We start from the raw sequence: 16,905 nt of genomic DNA, 5'->3' as shown, positions 1-16,905 counted from the left end.
TTCCTGGTTCTGGTAAGAACTGGTAAGAAGCTACTGCATTTTGGACCAGCTGTAGTTCGTTTAATAAGCATGCAGGGCAACCACCCATAATAGCATTACAATTATCTAGCCTTGATGTCATAAATGCATGAACTAATTGTTCTAATTTAGATATATTTTTAAGATGGAAAAATGCGGTTTTACAGATACTAGAAACGTGACTTTCAAATGAAAAATTGGTATCAAAGAGCACACCCAGGTTCCTAAACAACGACAAAGACTTGACAGAGCAGCCATTAAGTGTTAGACAGTATTCTAGGTTATTACGTGAAAAAGTTTTTTGTCCAATAATTAGAGACTAGTCATCCAGTTTTTTATATCAGCTATGCATTCCATTAATTTTGTGAATTGGTAAGTTTCGTCAGGGCGTAAAGAAATATAGAGCTGAGTATCATCAGCATAACAGTGAAAACGTCTCGGTTACTAATGTAACCCTCGTTCCCTGAAGGAGGGAATGGGAGACGTAACGTCGACGTAACAACGTAATTGGGATCACTTCAGGGAGCGGGTATAAACAGGAAGCGGGTGCACGCACACATTGTTTTTCGCTGAGGAGCCGAGATTTGTGACGGCCATGCAGCGATGGTCAGCAACTGTGGCGATGGGACGTTACATCTCCCGTTCCCTCCTTCAGGGAACGAGGGTTACATTAGTTACCGAGACGTTCCCTTTCAGTCGCTCACGTTCGACGTAACGTCGACGTTACGACGTAATTGGGATCCCTTGGAAAATGCCACGGTTGCTGCCACATCCAGCGCCCTACGCAAGACTCTCAGACCCCCAATTGGCTGGGGCGGAAGATCTGCGTAGAGGGAGTTCAACTGCTGTTCCATTATACCCCACACAGAGGAACTCTTTGGATAACACTGGGAAAGCGCGCCTGCGGAGCCACATCCTGCCCGAAGGGAGGTAACGTGGAGAATACACATATGGACTGGCCGAAGGGGCAGTGCAACATATGGAATGTCATTGGGGTGGCTCCACCCGAAGGGGGAGGCTACACCGGACAGTGACGGCAGAGCAGACTCTGCCGAGGGAAAGACACGGGCTCACCGCAGGGAGCTGGTCATGGAAGAATACGCATATGGGCCTAGCACAAGTTACACAAGCATACGAGCACTAGGCCTGGTGTCGGACGCTCCGCAACGTCCGACTGCCAAAGGGGTGCGGAGGAACTCACAGGGTTCGCCTAAGCGGGGAACTCGACTGGAGCAAAAAGCACACGTATCCGTTCCGAGGAAGGGAGTGGCACAGTAAGCCAACACTAGAGCGAGATCTTCGGTGTTACCGGCTAGTTGAAGCGAGCACACAGGAAGAAAACGGCTCAAAACGTAGGCTATAAAACCTAGCGAACGTGTTAGGTGTCTCCCAGCCCGCAGCTCTACAGATGTCTGTCAGCGAGGCGCCATGTGCCAGCGCCCAGGAAGATGCGACACCCCTAGTGGAGTGGGCTTTCAACCCGGGCGGGCAGGGTACACCTTGGGCTTCGCAAGGCGATGGCATCCACTATCCAGTGGGCCATCCTCTGCTTGGAGACAGCCTTTCCCTTCTGCTGGCCTCTGTAACAGACGAAGAGCTGATCTGAGGTTCTGAAGCTTTGCGTTCTGTCCACGTACAGACGTAGAGTGCGAATGGGACAGAGAAAAGCCAGGGCTGGGTCTACCTCCTCCGAAGGCAGCGCTTGCAGGTTCACTACCTGGTCCCGGAAGGAAGTGGTAGGAACCTTGGGCACGTATCCGGGCCGTGGTCTCAGGATCACGTGAGAGTTATCCGGGCCGAATTCTAGGCACGATTCGTCGACCGAAAATGCATGCAGGCCTTTTTATCAGCTGCCAAGCTTCCTCCATACCACACCAGCATTCCATATGTGAGGACACTTTCAATGTAACAGCGGTAGAATGACACCAATAGCCGTTGTGACAGGTTTATTCTCCTAAGCATTCTTAAGAAACACAGCCGCTTTTGTTACTTCTTGACTTATGCTGTGGTGTTTGTAGTCCATGAAAGGTCCTCAGAGATGTGTGTGCCCAAAAATTTAAAGCTAGACAATTTCTCCACTATCTCCCCGTTGATATACAGTGGCGTGTGAACGATCTGTTTCTTCCTGAAATCAATAATGAGTTATTTTGTTTTATTAATGTTTAGAGTAAGGTTATTATCAGCCCCAGCACAGTCGTGTCATCTGCAAATTTAATAATGCTGTTAGTGTCATAAGATGGTATGCAGTCATGAGTATACAAACACTACCTGCTCTGGATGACATTTTTACCTCTCGTTGTCTGCACACAACATTCTGAAAGGATCCGTATCACCCAGCCCATCACTTATTTGAACTACTGCCATCCAGAAAATGCTACAGGTCTATCAGGTCTATATATGTTGATGAGTAAGTTATACAGTATTTAGCAATCTAAACAACAAGGAATGATAGTACCGTAAAACTTCAAATAATAGCCCGGGCTTTTATTTTCCCAAATCGCCGAACTGCACCGGCTTGTATTTGAGACAGGCGTCTATATGAGACAGGCCTTTAATTTAGTGCTGAGTCTTCACCCTGTGCTGCAATATACATATAGTTGTACATTCATTTACTGAAATCAGCTGGTTGAATGAAAATTGCTGATGTTATCGGATTTTCAGTGATGTGATATTCGTGATATTCTCAATTCATTCAGTTAATGGACGCTCTGAGGTAAAGTGAATTCAGACTGCAGACTAAGCAACGATTGTATTTAATTGTACAGTACAATCATAACATAGTACAGACATGATCTTAATTCCATAATGTCCTTAAACATAACAATATTGCTGGCCATAAACTGACAAAGTGCGTGTCCGGTGTGCGATACTTCGAGTTGTCATAGACGCGACGCGGCGCTTCTCGTCCAGTGTGCGTTACCTCGAGTTGTCATAGACACGATGCGGCGCTAACTCTCTCTGCCTGCCTTGCTTGCGCTAACAGCTCCCGCCCAGATGTGCAGGGCTCTCTTGCGTGCGCAATCTGCACCATAGAACTGGCTTAAACAGACGATCTGACGGGTTTTAGAAGATTAAATACAACCCGAAACTAAAAAACAGACCAGGCCTCTATTTGAAACTGGCCTTTATTTATCCAAACCTGTAGACACACCAGGCGTGTAAAAGAGACAGGCGTCTATTTGGGACTCGGCTATTATTTGAAGTTTTACGGTAAATAGAGATTCAAAACTGAAAGCTATGCAGAGCTTACAGACACAAACCAGCAGCAAGGCAGACAGGAGCAATCGATCGGCAATGGACATACATTTTAATGATTTGCTTAATGACAGGATGGAAGCAGGGGAAACTTGCTGCTCAGAATGGTCAAAAATGTAAGTAAAGGCATCAGGATTGATGTTTTTGGAGCTCAGACGATAAGAAATGGACAATTTTAAATGAACGAAAAATAATACCTACCGGGCCTGCCTGAAATTTAAGCATTTGGCGGATTTGATGTATTCAAGATTCTATGATCGGTCCAGATAAAATGCACCCCTGTGCCTTCCAAGCAATGGCACCATTCCTCCAAGGTAACTATCTGTTACCAATATTGTAATTGTGTTTGGCAGGAGACAAACAAAGGGGAAAAAAACAAGCAGGAATGCGTCTTCCCATCCATGGAGGAGCGCTGGGAGAGGACTGTAACAGCCCCAGTTTTTGACCGTCGACCTCCTCCACAAATTGATGAGACAGATCGGGGCAATTAGAATAGGAGCCAAAACAAAGCGGCTTTTGAGGTTGGAAAAGGCAGTTTCAGCTGCACTGGACCAAACTGACGCAGCTTAAGGCAGGGACACACCAAACTGATGCCAAAGAACTAGCGTTGATGAAAGCCGGCAGTCTTGTTCCCTTGCGTCAGGGCAAAAAAGCTGTGCTTGAACACAACGAAAGGACTACAGCCGACTGCCACCTAGCATATGCGTTCTGCGCCTTTGTGTAAGGAAATATCTGTCTATTTCTGCAGATATATTTCTCTATATTCGTCATTTCGCTTCAAAGAGCGAAACCAACACTCTAGGCTGCAGATACACAAACCATAAACAAGGCAGCGCATGCTTTCCTTTTTGAATATCGATCATGCTGATCACTATCTTTATTCCATTCAGCTCATGTCATTATTAAAATAGTTCCCCAGGAACACTAATTTTGTTATAACAAAATTATAACAGCCTTCTGTCTGTGCCGTCTTCTATTATTATTTGCTATTATTCTTGTGCACTGATTCATTCATTAAACTGAACAGCCAATCAGAGTTCTCTCTCTCACTAATGGTCGAACACTGATTCTACATGAATCGGCAAAAAAAAAAAAAAAAAAAGAAGAAGTCTGACTAGAGGCAACAGTGCGGAAAACACTGGGAAAAACAACTTGGCCGACACTCAAAAACGGCTCTTCATTGCCCGACTGTGCATGAAAAATGTATTTTTCTCCCTAGACAAAAATGCATATCCTCTAACAGCCTCTGAAGCACTCGGCTGACATGTTCCTGGAACAAAAAAAAAAATAAATGTATGTCATCTGGATAGACATAAATGAACTGGTCGACCATGTCTCTCAGCACATCATTAACCAGTGCTTGAAAGAGACAGTGGGGGTATTAGATAAGCCGAATTGCATAGGCAAGTATCCAAAATGCTTTAACAAGCATTAGTAAATACTGAAGCTACTGAGCAGTGAACTGTGACAATAAGCCTTTGACATATGGCTGTGAATAGCATAACTACAATGGTCTAAATTGTGTTTTTGTAGGACAGGACTTTCGAGCGTCTAAGCACTTTTGAAGTATTATTACAAATACACAGCTCTCCTTTGCTGTATAAGGAAATTATGAAAGTCGTGCCAATGGATTAATGATTTGTTTCTGATTCTCTCTGTAGGTTGAAAGAATGCAGTATTACAGAAGAAGGTTGTATTGTTCTGGCTTCAGCTCTGATGTCAAACCCCTCACACATTAGATTGCTCAATCTGGGCCATAATGAAATAGGGCACTCAGGAGTGAAGCAGATATCTGATCTACTGCAGAATCCACTCTGTAAACTGGAGAAACTATGGTGTGTGTTAACATATTATTATGATATTATGGTAATTTTTCTGAAGAAGTACAAATATATATTATAGCATTGAGAAGCATGCATTTACTAAGAACATGCACTATGGTAAGGCAAGGACCATTTTACAAATATGCCTTGTTTTGATTCCTCTGTCCTCACATCATCCTTGCATTCTTTCCTTGCATCTTAAGAAGGAGGAGCTAAGATGCAAGGAAGGGAAATGTGGATGCACAATTTTAGAAGCACCCACAGTAGTGGCTAGTTCATCAGTGCACTCAAGTCTCATGAACAAAAAAAAATGTATTTGCCAATAAATACACAAAAGTACATACGGTCATAGAAAGAAACTTGAAGTAAATTCAGAAAGAACTTGAATGATTATCTTACTTTTAAAGTGGAGGGAACAGCATCCTCCTACCATTTAATAGAACATAGAAAAGGTACATACAGGTTTCAATGTCAGTGTTTAAAAGGTGAGAAAATACAAAGCATAAAAAACAGCCCACATTTTAAAAGTAGTCTTTGTGTGCAGCATCTATAGATATATTTTGTATGCAATCTTTAGCCTTTGGATGGCACATGGTTAGAATGCAAAAACATCACGTGCACCTGTGTTAAGCCCTATTCGCACGGGATTAGTATTATCTGGGGACCTCGTGTGATTTAGAAATGACCCCCCCACGTCTGAATTTCGTGTGGCGCATTCGCACGGGATAACCGAAGCCTGATTTTACTCGAAATTACTGACTTATCTCCCGGATATGATGTCAATAGGCTATTGCTTGGAAATGACTTGTCGTTATTATAGGTCTAGCTGTATGATATCATAAACAGAAGAATGTTCCTCACCGCATGCTCAGTGGCGTAACTTTAAAAAGTGGGTGGGACGGGGGACGGGGGGATTTATGAATGCTAAATCATAAATCGATGTAGGCCTATGTACAATAACATTACGATGTCCAGCAATTGATTTAAATAGTGCATTGGGTTTCATTTGTCATTTAATGAGAATTTTCACGTGAATAAATACATAAATCCACTAAATAAAATGTATATTAAAATGGTCTAGTGGTAGAACTTTTGCCAAGCGTGTCAGAGGTTCTGGGTTCTAATCCACACTCGTATAGGCTAGGTTTTTTTTTTTCTTTTTTTTTTCATCAAAACCGATTATGTTTATCAGTGGTTGTATATCAGGCAAGCATACGTTTGTATGCATTTTGTTTTGTAATTTCACCAGAACGAATAGAGAGTCTCCACAACGGATTGAAGCGCACGTCCGAGTGAAGACTGTGCGCGAGCCACAAGAGAATACAGTATCCGCGCCACTGATCGCAGCGGCAACGAGCACTTTGATCACTTGATTTCAAAAACAACACATTTCAGCGCTAGATCGCCTCTTACAAACGAACTAAATGAATGCTCTGCTAGTTAACTGGAGATGTTTTATTTATTTGTATTGGTACATTCGTGCCGCGAGATGTTTCAAAAATGATGGGGACATGTCCCACCCGCAAATTACGCCTATGTCATTCATCTCCATCTAATCATGGTTTTCAGCTTTCTCTTTCTGATAATTGTAGTTGTATCGTATCATGGTGTATAGCGATATGACCCAGCACCCAAAATACTATCAGAACACTCCAACACAGCCTCCATTCTTCATGAAAGATGGATAAAAAAGCGCACAGGAAACAAAAACCTTGAAAAAATTATATACACCCTGTTAAATCACAGAGATGCTGATTCGCACGGGACTAATATTATCACAGGACCTCGGTGTTCGCCGAAATATGGTAGGTCATTTGCGGGGGAATTTTTACTTTACAAATTACAGACATGGCCGATTCGCACGGGATTAAGATCACAGACAACCTCCGCAATTATTACAAATTACTAGAGGTCGCCAGGTAATACTAATCCCGTGCGAATAGGGCTATAGTTGTATGTTGAAATTCATACTTTTCAGTATTTGTGATCAGGGCCAGAGTGGGGCCACTTTTCAGCCCGGGAGTTTCAGGCCCAAGACCGGCCCACTTTTTCCACGGTGGAATTCCAAATTAGCACTTTTTCCAAATTGGATAAATGAAGCAATAGTTCAGCTCTTACTATTGTGTAGTTTGTATTAAAGGGATACTCCACTTTAAAATGAAAATTCTGTCATCATATACTCACCCTCATGTTGTTTCAAACCTGTATGAATTTCTTTCTTCTGCTGAACAGAAAGGAAGATATTTAGAAGAATATCAGTAACCAGACAGTTTCTGGTCTCATTGACTTCCATAGTATATATTTTTCCTACTATGGAAGTCAATGTCTGGTTACTGATATTCTTCTAAATATCTTTCTTTCTGTTCAGCAGAAGAAAGAAATTCATACAGGTTTGAAACAACATGAGGGAGAGAATATGATGACAGAATTTTCATTTTAAAGTGGAGTAGCTATCCCTTTAATACCATGGTTCAACAAATAATGTAAAGGTTAAATAATAATTCACTTAGACTTTAGAAGCAATTGCGACTTTATTTCACACAATTCTGACTTTATAACACGCAATTGCGACTTTAATTCACGCAATTCTGACTTTATAACACGCAATTGCGACTTTATTTCACGCAATTCTGACTTTATATCTCGCAATTCTGAGAAATAAAGTCATGTAAAGAGATGTAAACTCGCAATGTGAGATAAAAAGTCGCAATTATCTTTTAAAATGTTTTATTTTGTGGCGAAAACAAGCTTCCATACCTCCTGGCCTCTTCCTCCCATCCATCCTCCCTGACGCGTTACGGTAGGGCCGGCCCAGCTATCAGTAGGCGCCGGCGGTGCCGCGGTAGCCTATTCCTGAGAAAACGTTTTGGAAAAGACGGGCTATGGACCCAACCAACTTTATAGGAGGGGAGGGGAGAACTCCCTCACATGGTACAACCCATTCAGAGGCTGCGCGCTGCAGCTGCGGTGTCACGCCGGTTTCACACCGCAAGCGTCAGCGGCGCGTGAGCAGCGCGTATTTTTTTCGGCGTCCATGTTATTCAATGAGTGCATTCACACCGCACGCAGAGGCGGCGCGGCAGCGCGTAGCAGGAGCAGAGCAGGAGCAGCAGTGCAGCGATCGTTTCGGCGCCGAGTCTATTTTTCCTGCGCCGCTTACGCTGAATTAAAGTGACAATGCATTGATCATGGCCAAAATACACCGCAGTTTCATCAAAAAAGCGCATTGATGATATCTATTGTGTTTTAAACAGTCAATCAAATGACCAAAAACAATTTAAAAAGAAAACAAATGTCCGTTGCCCGAACAATAAAAACAAAGATGAACCAAAAGTTATATAAATGAAATTATTAATAAAATAAGCTTCTTGACAAGTATTTTCTCTTAAATGTATTTGAAAACGAAATAAAGCAATGCCAACTTATCCATTATAGAGTAGCCTACTCTGTCTGTACAAAACCCGCAGTTCAGGCGCGCGTGACAAACGCTGCCAGTGTGAAAGCAAAACGCGCGTGTCCTGCTCCTGCTCACCATATGCACTGCTCCTGTGCTGCTTACGCTCTGCTAATGCATGCAGTGTGAAACCGGCGTCAGAATGCGGAACGTGTGTAGCCTAATGTAACTAACGTGACAAATGTGGAAAAAAAATAAAAATTCCTGGACCCGCCCAAAAGTGAAGCGGCCCACTGGGAATTCTCCCGATTCTCCCGATTACCCACTCCGGGCCTGGGTGTGCGATACCTTGAGTTGTCATATATGCGACGCTGCGCTTCTCGTACGGTGTGCGACCCCCTTTAGATTATTGGCAGCATAAAAAACTAAACCATGTGACAGCCATGGGCTGAACAATACAAGTTATCGGTAATATCCATCGAGCCTATGAACTAGTTGCACGAAACACATTAACAAGAAAGAATGAAGGCTACCCTGTAAAACAACTGCAATCATATGATACAAAAGGACCCTATTCATCACTATCATCATCACCGCGATCCTCAACTACAAGTTGGCGAATTCCTCCTCCTCGTCGCTCTCCTCCACTTCTCCCTCTCCGGCCTCCGCTAACTCTGCCTGCCTTGCTTGCGCTAACAGCTCCCGCCCAGATGCACAGAGCTCTCTTGCGTGTGCAATCTCCTCCATAGAACTGGCTTAAACAGACGATCTGACGGGATTTAGAAGATTAAATACAACCCGAAACTAAAAAACAGACCAGGCCTCTATTTGAGACCAGCCTTTTTTTAATCCAAACCTGTAGCCACACCAGGCGTGTAAAAGAGACAGGTGTCTATTTGGGACTCGGCTATTATTTGAAGTTTTACGATAATAGAAAAATACTATTAATAATTGAATACATAAATTGGAAAGGCTAAATTATTTTGATATTGATAGCTGATGCTTGTTTTGACAATATCTCTGGATACATGATATCGTCTATTGGCGCTACCCGGCATGGGGGTTTATCGCACATATTTCACACGTATAGTGTGAGCAGTGAAGTCGCAGCTCATTGATCGGACCGTATAGTCTGAGTACATAAATCCTGAGCTTTGGCTTTACATCGCATGCGATCTACTCGTTCAGTGTGAGTAGGTAACCTTGCTGAATTCACACCGACATCGCAGTGTATGCCCGCCTTTAATGACATCACTTACCCTAAAATTTACATAAAGGTGAGGTAATCGGAGCTGCAAACTCACAAGCTCTTGAAGCTCCGCCCTCTGTGCCGGGAGCAGTACCTCATTTGCATTTAAAGGGACACTCAAAATGTGACAATTTTCACATGGTATAAAACAATATCTGTGGGGTATTTTGAGCTAAAACTTCACATACACACTCTGTGGACATCAGACACTTATTTTACATCTTGTAAAAAGGAGCATTATAGGACCCCTTTAAAAGAATATTCCTGGTTATTCCTGTGGTCATCTTTTGCAGACTGCAAATGATCAGTTCTTATACATACTATAAATATGTCACTAAACTGTTTAAGTCTGTTATTTGTAAACCAAACAGGTCATGCACACTCACTATAATGTTTACAGGTAAACTTCTTTATCTAAACTCTATGCAGGTTATCTAACTGCACTATCACAGAGGAGGATTGTGTTGCCCTTGCTTCTGCTCTGAGATCAAACCCATCACATCTGAGAGATCTGGATCTAAGTAAGAATAAACCAGGACACTCTGGAGTAAAGCTGCTCTATGATGTACGGAACAATCCACTCTGTAAACTACAGTGAGTTTCATTTCATGTTTATATGCATTTGTTTAATAGACATTTCCAAATCAACTCCAGAGTTTCGGTGCCATAGCATTGAATGTTCTACCACTCATTGATGAGAGATGGAAGTGAGGTACTGTAAGCTGTTTCAAGTCAGATGACTGTAAAGAGTGAGGGTGTGAGAAATAGTGCATAAGTTCAGACAGATAATGGGGCACAAGATCAATATACACTCACCTAAAGGATTATTAGGAACACCTGTTCAATTTCTCATTAATGCAATAATCTAATCAACCAATCACATGGCAGTTGCTTCAATGCAAGTAGGGGTGTGGTCCTGGTCAAGACAATCTCCTGAACTCCAAACTGAATGTCAGAATGGGAAAGAAAGGTGATTTAAGCCATTTTGAGCGTGGCATGGTTGTTGGTGCCAGACGGGCCGCTCTGAGTATTTCATAATCTGCTCAGTCACTGGGATTTTCACGCACAACCATTTCTAGGGTTTACAAAGAGTGGTGTGAAAAGGGAAAAACATCCAGTGTGCGGCAGTCATGTGGGCGAAAATGCCTTGTTGATGCTAGAGGTCATAGGAGAATGGGCCGACTGATTCAAGCTGATAGAAGAACAACTTTGACTGAAATAACCACTCGTTACAACCGAGGTATGCAGCAAAGCATTTGTGAAGCCACAACATGCACAACCTTGAGGCGGATGGGCTACAACAGCAGAAGACCCCACCGGGTACCGCTCATCTCCACTACAAATAGGAAAAAGAAGCTACAATTTGCACAAGCTCACCAAAATTGGACAGCTGAAGACTGGAAAAATGTTGCCTGGTCTGATGAGTCTCGATTTCTGTTGAGACATTCAGATGGTAGAGTCAGAATTTGGCGTAAACAGAATGAGAACATGGATCCATCATGCCTTGTTACCACTGTGCAGGCTGGTGGTGGTGGTGTAATGGTGTGGGGGATGTTTTCTTGGCACACTTTAGGCCCCTTAGTGCCAATTGGGCATCGTTTAAATGCCATGGCCTACCTGAGCATTGTTTCTGACCATGTCCATCCCTTTATGACCACCATGTACCCATCCTCTGATGGCTACTTCCAGCAGGATAATGCACCATGTCACAAAGCTCGAATCATTTCAAATTGGTTTCTTGAACATGACAATGAGTTCACTGTACTAAAATGGCCCCCACAGTCACCAGATCTCAACCCAATAGAGCATCTTTGGGATGTGGTGGAACGGGAGCTTCGTGCCCTGGATGTGCATCCCACAAATCTCCATCAACTGCAAGATGCTATCCTATCAATATGGGCCAACATTTCTAAAGAATGCTTTCAGCACCTTGTTGAATCAATGCCACGTAGAATTAAGGCAGTTCTGAAGGCGAAAGGGGGTCAAACACAGTATTAGTATGGTGTTCCTAATAATCCTTTAGGTGAGTGTATTATAACTTGAGACATCCTACAGTTTAATTGCTTTGGTACTATTTTCACAAACATGCCAATTTTTTAGTCTCACAAGTCAGATCATCAAAAATGCACTTTTTTAAAACATTTTATAATCATTCACATTTTCACAAAAAAAAAAAAAAAATCACAAATGTATTTTTTTCACTACAGAAAATGTGTTTCATCTATATATAAACTTTAAATTCACAAAGCCTAGTCTCACAATTCTAAAAACAGATCATCAAAAATGTACTTAATTGCCATAAAGTAATTGCCTTTCATAATGTTTTATAACAAAACTTTTCATTTGCATCTCTTCTAATTAAGTTTAATAATAAAAAATAGAAAAATATTAATATTTTAAATGGTAAATGGACTGCATTTATATAGCGCTTTCAAGAGACCCATGGCCACCAAAGCGCTTTACATATTGCCTCATATTCACCCATTCATTCACTCATTCATACACCGACGGCAGTGTCAGCCATGCAAGACGCCATCCAGCTCGTCGGGAACAGCTGGGGTTATGTGTCTTGCTCATGGACACCTCGACACTTGGTCAGGTGGAACCGGGGATTGAACCTACATAAAACACTGAGCCACTGCCGCCCAGTTTTAATCCAAATGGTCTTAATGGTTAATCATTGAGTAATTTGGTGCATCTATAGATTTCTATAGTTGTAAATTCTATAGAACTGGTTGACCTTGGTAGAGACAGACATATTATTATTCTACTCTTCATCAGGAACAGGTGAGATGCAGTATAGATTCAGTCATATGTTGCAGCGAAAACATTTACTGTATTTATGAGCAAACTTTTTTTGGTCCAGTGCTCACAAAAGATATCAGAGAACCAATAGATGGCATCTTCTCTTTTTCATTCATAAAAAGACCGGAATGCACTACATAACTTTTAATATCTGAAAAGAATTTAAAACACTACGCATCATACACTTGCCAAACTTTGTACTGTGAATGAAAAGAAAAACTGGACCTCATACACTAAACCAGTGATTCTCGACTCCAGTCCAGGGAACCCACTGCTCTGCAGATTATTATGTCTTCTTTCTTAAAGGGGTCATGACATGGTTTTTGTTTTTGTTTTATTATGTTCCCTTAGGTGCAATTATAGTATTACTATAGTTTTTTGGACAAAAAATTTAAAAGATTTTAGTGATTTATGACCTTTTCCCACCCTGTTTCTCATCCTCTGATTCAAACAGTCTGTTTTGGGGGTGTTTCCCCTTTAAGAGTCCAGTGTTAACGCCCACTGTTATGATTGGCTAACGTCATTGGCTAAAAGTAGTTTTAAGGTTAAATACATTACTTACAGTTTGCGGTGTCATTGTTGGGCCCAGAATAGTCGGCACGGCCTGATCTTTAAGCAAAAGTTTTCTGGCAAAGCCAGCATCATACTGCGATCTGTTCTCAAAACAGTCATCCTTGAAATGTAGAGAACACACTTAAATTAACACTGCTGTGACTGGGACGTCCGCAAAAAATAAACTGCATCCATTTTTCCCAGACGTCTGGATCGTTCGGCGGCGTATTCAAACATTTTGTTTGTCCACAGCCAGAAACAGGACATCTGCGTGTCGTCGCAATCTTCTTGTAAACAGATCCACTCGCTGCACGTCGACTGAACACCTGTGGGCGTGACAACAATGCGATGATGCGAAATGAGGCATAGTTGTCTTGCGCTGGAGGCAGTCATATGCAAACGACTGGTAGGTCACTTCGTACCGTGACGTCACTTCTTACCATGGATCCCCAATGAGCTGTAATTAGAGCTTGATTAAATAAATGCTTTGTTTATAATGGGAAGGACGTCTTAAGCTATGAAACTTGCAGGAAGTTTTAATGGTACAAAGACCTCTTATATACCAAAAGATCAAGGCAAATTTGGTTTCTCATGTCATGACCCCTTTAACACAGCTGATTCAGATCATCAGCTCATTGGAAAAGATCTCCATGTGAGAGACATATAAAGTGTGCAGAACGGTTGGTACCCTGGACTGGAGCTGAGAGCCACTGCACTAAATGACTTAGGACAGGGGTGCCCAAACCTGTACCTGGAGATCTACCTTCCTGCAAATTTCAGCTCCAACCCTGATCAAATACAACTGAAGCAGCTAATTAAGATCTTTGGGAGCACTTGTATTTACAGACATGCATGATGGATCAGGGTTGGATCTGAACTTCTGAACCACAAGTAGGTAGATCTCCAGGAACAGTATTAGGCACTTAGGATCACTTAAAGCAGTGCTTCTCACACCTGTCTTGGGGACCCCCACCACTACACATTTTGGATGTCTTCCATATTGGTCACACCAATTTCAGGTCTTCAAGTCATACTAGTGAGCTCATGAGTTGAATCAGCTGTGTTAGCTGAGGGAGACATTGGCAGGTTTGTGAAATACTGCTATACACTGCAATGTGTTCTAAAATCAGCTCAAAATATAATGTTTATTCATGTCTCAATTCCAGATCCTTCAACTGGTAAATAAACTGGGAGGTATAGGCACCCTGGACTTTTGATGAAATGTTTCTTTGATGCTGCAAAAAAAAACATACACTGATGAAAAATAGATCTACCGTCGGAATGATTCTACAACCATGTTCTGATTTTTGGATGATTCAACAATGATCCAACTGGCCAAGCTTATAAAGATTATTTGAGGCATTTCTAGGTTGTAAATCCAGAGCACTGCCCAGCCAGACACACTCCTTCTCTGAGCTGATGCCACTGAAATCTATCAAGACGAAGGAGCAAGATCTACGTGGGTTAGGCTCTATTGGATGCCTTACTGCTGAAGCTGTAATCTTTGTTCATCATTTCACTTTTGCAGTGTTACCATGGTGAATCATTCTATAATTTACCATCTGCCTATATGTGACCCTGGATCACAAAACCAGTCTTATGTTGCACGGGTATATTTGTGGCAATAGCCAACAAAACATTGTATGGGTCAAAATTATAGATTTTTCTTTTATGTCAAAAATCATTAGGATATTAAGTAAAGATCATGTTCCATGAAGATATTTTGTAAATTTCCCACCTTAAATATATAAAACATTTATTTTTGTGAATGGATGCAGCACTATCGCCAATAGAAATGGACAACTTTAAAGGCGATTTTCTCAATATTCCGATTTTTTTGCACCCTCAGATTCCAGATTTTCAAATAGTTGTTTCTCGGACAAATATTGTCCTATCCTAATAAACCATACATCAATGGAAAGATTGTGTATTCAGCTTTCAGATGATGTATAAATCTCAATTTTAGAAAAAATACACATAAGACTGGTTTTGTGGTCCAGGGTCACATATCTGCTTGACTGCATACATTTTCACTGTTTACTATTTTGCTATAGCTTGTTTGTAGATTTGGCTCACTCAAGGTGACCAAGAGGTTACTCTATTGGTAATTTTAAATACATTTGTTACCATTTAATTTTTTGTTAGTTACCCCTTTTTCTTTCTTTTCAACAGTCATATAATTTGTGTATATTTAACATTTAGTACTGTTCATTGCTTACAATAATTTTATCATGACTACTCTCGGAGTGTATTGGCATGGGAATGGGTATGACAATGTTGATATGTTATATCTGATGATATATCTGCTATGCTGCTGCTGCTGTAGGTTATTGCTGCTGCAGAGCTAATACGGTACTTGCTACTGTCAATACATACACAATACGCTGTTGTGGGCAAGTAAGGCATGCTACTGCTGTACAATATAGCGTACATTAATTACCCATAGCAGATCTATACAGGTGGAGCTGGAGAAGGTGGAGGGTTTCTAAAAGCACAATGCACTGCTAATGTAAATGCTACCCAAGTATTTGAAGTTTGAGCACGCAAACACATTGGCTACTGATGCAGCAGGAGCCAATCAGCTGTGCCCTAATAGACAACAATGAGATTATGAGCAGGTGAGTTAAACGACCGATTAGCCTGCTCCATCTAGAGTTTCATGACAGAACTTTGTATTTGCTCAATACCTTTTTATGTGTATTTTTAAATCTGTATGTTTCTTGGTACAAACTCATTCTTGAAAATGAGGAGGAGCTGTACTTTTTTAATTTGAATATCTTTAGAAAAAAGTTCCATCAAATACACATCACTGTTTTACATTTTACATAAAATTATATTAAACATTATTTAAAAAACAAGAAAATGAAAATAGAAACAGCAACAACATACAAAGAAATAATAAAATGCTGAACTTGGAAAAAATGATTAAATCTGGATAGCACAGCATCTTAAGTATGAAGCATAATCCCTGCCACCGGTTGTTTTATTAGCGGAGAAAATGTCCGTACCTTGCATACAAAGATGATAAAAGGGTAATAAAAACATTTAAGGTTTCACAAAAAGCATTATGGCCTTAAGGCTTAAGATGCTGCACTATTGCTTAAATTCAGTCAATATTTAGTCATGTCATATTCATTTTGTATGTCTAATTTTAATCAACAAAATAACATTTTGTTCTGCAAGTTCAGAATTAACTAATTATTTAGTTAAAAATGTTAAAACCTAAATAGAAAAAAGAAAATTTAAATAAAAACACATTAGCACTGTCCTTGTGAAAATGCGAGCTCTTGAAGCAACATTAGGAGTACACTATTGTAATAGAAAGTAGTGAATTACTAATAGTTAATTTAACAGTTCAAGTTTATGTGTGCATATATGACCTTTTGTGCAGATTTAAAATGTGTATATCTGAATAATCTCATAATGTATAGGCAAGTTAATTCAGTTTACTGGAGTTCATTTAGCTCAATCAGGTCAATTTCTTATATTGAATGGATTATAAGAAACCATCATATTCTTCCTGCATTTTCTTCAAAAACCATTGTTCTTGTTATTTTTTTTTTTATTAAAATTAAACATTTTAATTGTCATCATGATTCTCATTTTCTGTGTTGTCTTTATTGTTGATGAAAAAAAAAAAAAAACTTTGCTTGCATCCATTTCCATGTTTTTGGAGACTGTTCAAACTTACACAAGAGACAATGAGGAGTCAATAAAAACCCTAAATCCAGCACAGAAGGGTTCAGTGGATGTGGAGTGAAATATGTACAAGTGTGTGAGTGTGGCTGTCATGAGTGTGGGTGTGGGTG

At 40.9% G+C, this 16,905-nt stretch overlaps 1 protein-coding gene across 2 annotated transcripts in view; it reads left to right on the top strand.

Annotated features, from left to right (window-relative positions):
- Positions 1–16,685, top strand: part of LOC307145412 (NACHT, LRR and PYD domains-containing protein 3-like) — a 133,347-nt gene extending 116,662 nt beyond the window's left edge. For both annotated transcript variants that reach the window (XM_079848513.1, XM_079848514.1), the window contains exon 13: positions 15,097–16,685. In XM_079848513.1, coding sequence (XP_079704639.1) covers positions 15,097–15,181 — 85 coding nt within the window. In that variant the 3' untranslated portion in view covers positions 15,182–16,685. The remainder of the gene's footprint in view (positions 1–15,096) is intronic.
- Positions 16,686–16,905: the final 220 nt, after the last annotated feature.

This window comes from Squalius cephalus, assembly GCF_949319135.1.
Source record: "Squalius cephalus genome assembly, chromosome: 18".
NCBI lineage: Eukaryota > Metazoa > Chordata > Actinopteri > Cypriniformes > Leuciscidae > Squalius > Squalius cephalus.
This window is presented reverse-complemented; position numbering and strand designations above follow the sequence as displayed.